The sequence below is a fragment of the Austrofundulus limnaeus genome, unplaced genomic scaffold (assembly GCF_001266775.1).
Source record: "Austrofundulus limnaeus strain Quisiro unplaced genomic scaffold, Austrofundulus_limnaeus-1.0 Scaffold85, whole genome shotgun sequence".
NCBI lineage: Eukaryota > Metazoa > Chordata > Actinopteri > Cyprinodontiformes > Rivulidae > Austrofundulus > Austrofundulus limnaeus.
In genome coordinates this window covers 336293-342610 of record NW_013952487.1, presented here as the reverse complement: position 1 = coordinate 342610, position 6318 = coordinate 336293, and the positions used below count along the sequence as shown (strand labels likewise).

General features: G+C 41.6%; 1 protein-coding gene across 1 annotated transcript in view; it reads right to left on the bottom strand.

Moving 5' to 3' along the window:
- Window positions 1-5588, bottom strand: part of nsd2 (nuclear receptor binding SET domain protein 2) — a 16359-nt gene extending 10771 nt beyond the window's left edge. The window contains exons 1-8 of the mRNA XM_014011817.1: window positions 5357-5588; window positions 2923-3562; window positions 1885-2053; window positions 1636-1799; window positions 1323-1556; window positions 874-1087; window positions 493-602; window positions 306-411 (exon numbers count right to left, since the gene is read on the bottom strand). Coding sequence (XP_013867271.1) covers window positions 306-411; window positions 493-602; window positions 874-1087; window positions 1323-1556; window positions 1636-1799; window positions 1885-2053; window positions 2923-3534 — 1609 coding nt within the window. The 5' untranslated portion in view covers window positions 3535-3562; window positions 5357-5588. The remainder of the gene's footprint in view (window positions 1-305; window positions 412-492; window positions 603-873; window positions 1088-1322; window positions 1557-1635; window positions 1800-1884; window positions 2054-2922; window positions 3563-5356) is intronic.
- Window positions 5589-6318: the final 730 nt, after the last annotated feature.

Here is a 6318-nt window from a genome sequence, read left to right as displayed (position 1 = left end):
CTCCCAGACCGATGCTATGATGAAAAATACAGAGAATTAATTTCCCCACTGAGGAATAAGGATAATAGAAAATGTATCTAAATAATAAAAAAACAACATTAATAGAGTCAAACATGATAAAGTCTTCATTTAACCTTTTGTTAGGTTATATTTGTTCTTACAACATAATTTGGAAAAGGTCAATTTGTATTTCTATAAGAATAATTAGTTATAAGATATTTTTCAGTAAATACTGACAAAGATTGAAGAAAGTTCTGAGTTTGAGCTGATTTAAAACGAGGACACTCGGAGGTTCGGCTGTTTACCGTTCAGAGGAACCTTCGGCTTCTTGGTCCATTTTCTCGTTTCCTTCGCGCCGTTCTGCTCGGTTTTCTTCCTCCTTTTTTTGCTTCCATCTTCTAAAATTGAGGCCTTGGACAGTAAAACTTTCACTCAGTCATTTGTCTTAAGAAAGAACCTGAAGCGCAGAGTTTAAAACTTTTAAAACTTTACCTGTTTCTCAGTGGTTTTGCTGGTTTTACGCCTCTTTCTGGGCTGTTGATCTTTTTCCGTCTCGCTGTCTGTCAGCGACCTTTTAGTCCTTCTCTTTCGCTCCTTTTTCACTTCATTTAAAAACAGAGAAGCTTGTTGGTTTTAGTTCAAATAAAACAGTTAATCTCATAAATACTCACTCAAGTGTCTCCAGTGACGTTTGACAGAGAAGATAAACTGACGTATGAAGGAACGTTTTTCATTTGTAAACATTTTATTTAAAGAAATTAACTTTTCTTTTTACTTATTGGGTGAAATAAATGCTTTAACTCTTTGCTGCATGAAGGAAAAATGTGATTTTTGTTGAGTAATCTTCTACAGAGATTTCAGTTCTGAACCRACCTGGAGATGAAACCTGAGGAGGCCCTCCGTCCGGACCGATGTCAGAGGAAGGGGCCGGCCTCGTTTTGGTTTTCTTCACGAGGTCGCCGGTCCTGCTCGACGCCTTCTTCCTCGCGCCCGGCTTGGCGGGAGGCCGGACATCTCTGCGGCGTCTGATTTTCTTCAGGCGTACGATCGGTTCGGCCCACTTGTCCGGAGCAGAAGCTGCGAGGCTCTGAAACGTAAAGAAATAATTCCACAACTGGATCATCAGTGAGAAAACGGAAAGACGTCACCAGCTGATTCACTCATTCATCACAAATACTGCAGACTTTTAGTTCTAAACAATAAGTTATTATTATTGTTTAGTTATCAGCAGCTAAACAACTCATTTTACAATAATATCTGATTCATCCGTTTGTTTAAAGCGACCCAGGTTCAGGTTTGTTTCTACACGACTACTAACTAACCAGCAGGGAGGAGAGATCTGGACCTGGTCTGGACTCTGGTTCCCGCCCCGTCTCGTCGCCCTGTTCTGGTTTCAGCTTCTCCAGGATGTGCGGGTTCAGGTGGGATCCGGTTTCGTCGTAACGAAAGCCGAAGATCTCCAGGCGCCTCTCCGGCGAGAGGCCGAGGGCCTCCCTGGCCTGAATGATGCCCATGTTCCACTGAGCCCGGAGCTTCCGGGGAACAGAGGGGTCCGTCTGCAGGAACACGTGTTACAAACTGTTTACAACTCCCGAACAACGAGACCAACACGCGTCCCACAGGTAACTGACTCACCTTTCTGTGTGCGCCGCAGGAGGCCGGCTGCTTGTTGCTCTGGCTCAGCTCCAGGTACTGATCCTCTCCTGTGAAAGGCACCATGTTCTTCTCAAAGACGTAGCCTCGCTCAGGAGCGTCTCCGAAGTACTGCACGTGGTAAACGCAGCCCAGCCTGCTGTTAGCTGCTTCCAAAAAGACAACAASAGACGGTSRARTCATCCTGGGAGGCATTAGCTCACTCCTCAGCTCTAAAGCTAAAGTTTTCACCTTTCTGTTTCTTCTTCACGTGGCAGCTGAACTCGGGGTCTGTGGTCACCATGCAGGGCCACCAGGGGTAACCGGACACCTTGGTCCAAACTAGATCCCCGACAGAAAACCGGGTCTGTGGAGGAGACTCGTCTCCCGCGTCCTCCGTCGGTCCGGACACAACAACAGGCTGGAAGAACGAAACAAACAGATCGATGAAGGAAAAACCTACAAAACTTACTCTTTTAACTATTGTTGCTCCTGCTCTGTCAAATGTTTAAACTTCTGAGATTAAAAATGTAATTGTTAGCTTTCACATTAGCACACACATAATTATTAGCTTGTGAGCTAATGCTATAGATAGATGTTTATTTATTTAGTTATCAGGGGTGCAATGATACATAAGATTCATGATTCAGTTCGATATTTTTTCAATACAAAAAAGAGAAATGTTTGTGGCCTTCATAACTTGTAATTTATTTAAATTAATTATGAACATTTGTTTAACCTCAAAAGTTCAGTTTTTAAATTAAATGTTGCTGAAACAGCAAGTTTCTTGTTGGATCTGTGCTCCACAGAGCAGCCTAGGTGGAGTAGTCGAACACAGATCCACTGATCCTTCAACACAGAGCATCTTCAGAAGACAAGTTGATAAAATAAATTTTAAAATCAGTATTTTTCCATACATGGTGTGTTGAACGGTTCGATACGGGTACATGTATTGTTGCACCCCTTTGTATGTATATATATATATATATATATATATATATATATATAAAGATTAGCTCTGAGGCTAACTTGAAAGCTAACTTGCTAAGCTGAGGCTCTCCTTCCATTRGCTCTCACACTGGAGCCCCTAGTTCATCATTTACCCAGAATGCTTTGCAGCATAAAAGTTTATGTTGCCATTTATGTGACAACACATATTTTTTAATTTATAGAAACTAAACAACCCACAGTATTTTTACAGTCTTTGTTTTACAGTTGAAATAAAACTTGTTACAGCTCGTCAGGGTTCACTTTAACAGATTTGTTTAGCAGCGTGAGTGAAATTAAAACCTTATCAGCCGCTCCGGTTCGGTCCGGAGGCTCCGCAGCTACGACGGAGGAGCCGCAGCTCGGAGGAGGAGGAGGAGGAGGAGGTTTGGGTTTGTGGAGCCTCCCCTTCCTTTTCTTCACATCTTGCCTTTCGTTGTGCGCAGACAGAGCACCTTCAGTGACGGCGACCAGGCTGGTTCCGTTAGCAGAGGACGGTTCAAACGACGGCTGCTTGACCACCTGGGGGATCATCACCTTCAGCTCGGGTTCGGCGTGGGGCTCGCAGTTGAGCTGATGGGTGGCGTTGGTGGCGGGGGCTTCGGCGCCTTTATGCACKGGCGGCTCAGGAGTGCAGAGCTTGGACAGCGGTTCTTGGTCACCATTTAGCACCAGAGAGGTGAGGCCCTTGAGCCGGTCCTGGCTGTGGTTAGGACTGTGGCCGGCCATCTTCTGGAGGACGCCATCCTGCAGCGTGACGGCCAGCTGCGCCGCGGCTTTGTCCATCAGCAGAGCCGGATCGCTGCCGATGTCCCCGTGGCCTTTTCCTACGCTCAAGGACTCGGGCGGTTGCTTCATGCTGACTGGGTTGGCTGGTTCAGGCATTGAAGGCAAGGAGCTACCGATGCTGTCCATCCCATCAAACCCCTCCAGGCTCACAAGGCTGCAGGACAAGAGACAAAACTTTTTAGTCCAAGAGATATACCACGTTTATCTGCATAAAAAGTACCAGCCATTTGGATGGTACCCTATTAAACTACGTCCCTTCCAGGAATTAAAAATCATGGCTTTGACTATGTCTATATAATATCTGACCATAATCGCCAGATCTTTTGCTTCAGATCTGTTTTTTTGTTTGGTAACAAAATATTAAAAACTGTTTAACTAAATCTAGGTGACTAATACTGAACATTTGAAGCCATTTACAGCTGGCATCCATGAAAAGGGCCATAAAGTGTCTAAATTTGAGCTTTTGGGGGGGGTCATGCACTTTCCCCAACTGTTCTGTCAGTATTTCCTAAACTGGCACCAAACTGCACCAGTAGAGTGCGTGAAGATATTTTTGGTGCAGTTTAGGAAATTGACACTTTTTGTGGATGTCAACTTCATAGGTTCAATATTAGTTACCTGGTTAAACAATCAGTTAAACAAGCAGTTTTTAACATTTTGGTACCAAAATAAACAGATCTGAAGCAAAAGATCTGGCAATTATGGTCAGATATTATATAGACATAGTCAAAACTATGATTTTTAGCATTAATCTTGAATTCTGACTTTGTGTGTCCATGGAGAAATTTTGTAAGAAATTATTTTTAAATTCCTGGAAGGGACGTAGTTTAATGGGGAACCATCAAAATTGCTGGTACTTTTTTATGCAGATAAACGTGATATATCTCTTGGACTATTTAACGCATGAACTTTTTGATTAAACTCAAGTCTTAATTTTGCATTTGCAATGAATCAATACTAGCTGCAACGTCGACCTATTTATTTTCTTTAACTCATTTTTTAGGTGACTTAGTTTTGCAAATTTGTACCTATTGTTAATATTTTTTCTCACTTAACTATTTAAAATTGTTCCAGCTTGTTTTAAATTACCATTTATGAATTTTTTTGTTGCTGTCCTTTTACATTTTGCTGTTTTAATTTGAATGCAGATTCATAGATAAAGTTTTATTTGTTAATCTATTGTTTACACGCACAAATACATGAATTACAACAAACGAGGCTATATTTGTGCTGAATGAACCATCTCCAGGTATTAGACGGAGACTGCGGATAATACGTAGCAGAGGCAGCCTCCATCACATCAATGCCCGGATGAGAGAAGCCGAATCGGACCGGGCGACACCGGCTGACAAGTCTGAATCATTAGCTGCAACACGACAACATATATTTACGACCGGCTGGCACGGAACAACAGCTTTAGTTTCATCATTATGCCATGAAATAAAACAGGCTCCGTCTATCACCTGGAGCGAAAGCCCACGATGAATTGAAGCTACGGACAAAYGCTCCTTGACATCCACACAGTCAGCCATTAAAATAGAACTCCAGCAAATAGACAAAGCCGCCACTCCAAAATGCTAAATACAGACTGAGCAAGATGAACCAAGCGAACATGCAAAAAAAAAAACTAATCTGGTCCCGATTAAGACAACTTGTTTCAGTTGTTTGGTAATTGTTTCACAAATATAATAAAATCAGAGGCGACATGACAGTTTGTTCCGAAAGAGCTAACACTACTAGCCAAAGATGCTAAAGCTAACCATCGTAGCATAAAATGCAAGTCTATCTGCACATTCTACGGTTAGCATAGCTAGCTAACTAGCTCGCTCGCTAAAATGGAAGGTCGGTCTGAGCTGGGTTCACTTTCAAAGAAATGTTTTAAAAACACTAGTCTCCGCTAATGTTGCCGCTTTAGTCCCTTTATAAGAGGCGTTTTGACGGCGCTCACCTGTCCGATCTGCTCCGCTGAAGCTAAAGGGTGAAAATAGTCGTAAACATCTTGTAAGGCGAATGAATTGATTCAAACCGAGTCGGAAAAAGCTTGCGGGAAACTCAAACCCGGAGTCAGACCAGCGCGAAAAATGCTCACTTCCGATTGGTCGCGAGCTGAAGCGCTAGCATCCAACCAGTTCTTTCAAAAGGAAAAAAATAAAAAGTCCAACCGAAGGCGATGACCCCGGTGTGTCCCTGCCTGGGTTTACCACCGTGGCTGCAGCTTTAACTTTACATGGTTTATTGGAGTTAAACTCTTTGACCTGTTTCAGCTCATGGCTGCTGTGACTTTGTTTGTTTTTTTTACTTTAAATTCAAAACATTTAACTTTATTTACAAATGATTTCTTCATACACATGGATATTTTAAGCTGTCTGATTTTGGCTTAAACAATCTCAGTATTTTAGCTACTGTTCTGCCGCTTCTAATCTTTTAATACGTTTAGCTAGCGGTTGCTTTTTCAAGTTTTTTTTTCTTCTTTTATCTAGCTGTTTGCTACTTCTGTTTGCTAATAATGGATAGCTTTTAATTGGCCTTTTATAATAAATAGTAACAGTATAATGCTATRGTTATGCTACTTTTAGCTAGCATTTTGCTACCATTTGTATTTAGCAATTTTTTGCTTCTTTTAGCTAAATCAATGCTTTTTGTCTCTTTTTTTTTACATTTTTAGCTTTTTAACTAGCATTTTGTACTTTCCGCATTTTAGCTTTCAGGCTAGCTAGCTAGCACCTTTGCTTCTTTTAGCTAGCTGTTTTGCTACTTTTATTTTTAAAATATGATTACTGCTAGCTTTTAGCTGGCCTTTAGCCTTTTAGCTAGCATTTAGCAACTTTTAAGTGTTCACTTCTTCCTACTCCCTTTCAAACAGAAAAGTAGTGTTATTTAGGTTCTTAGTTATGCATGCATATTTTTTTC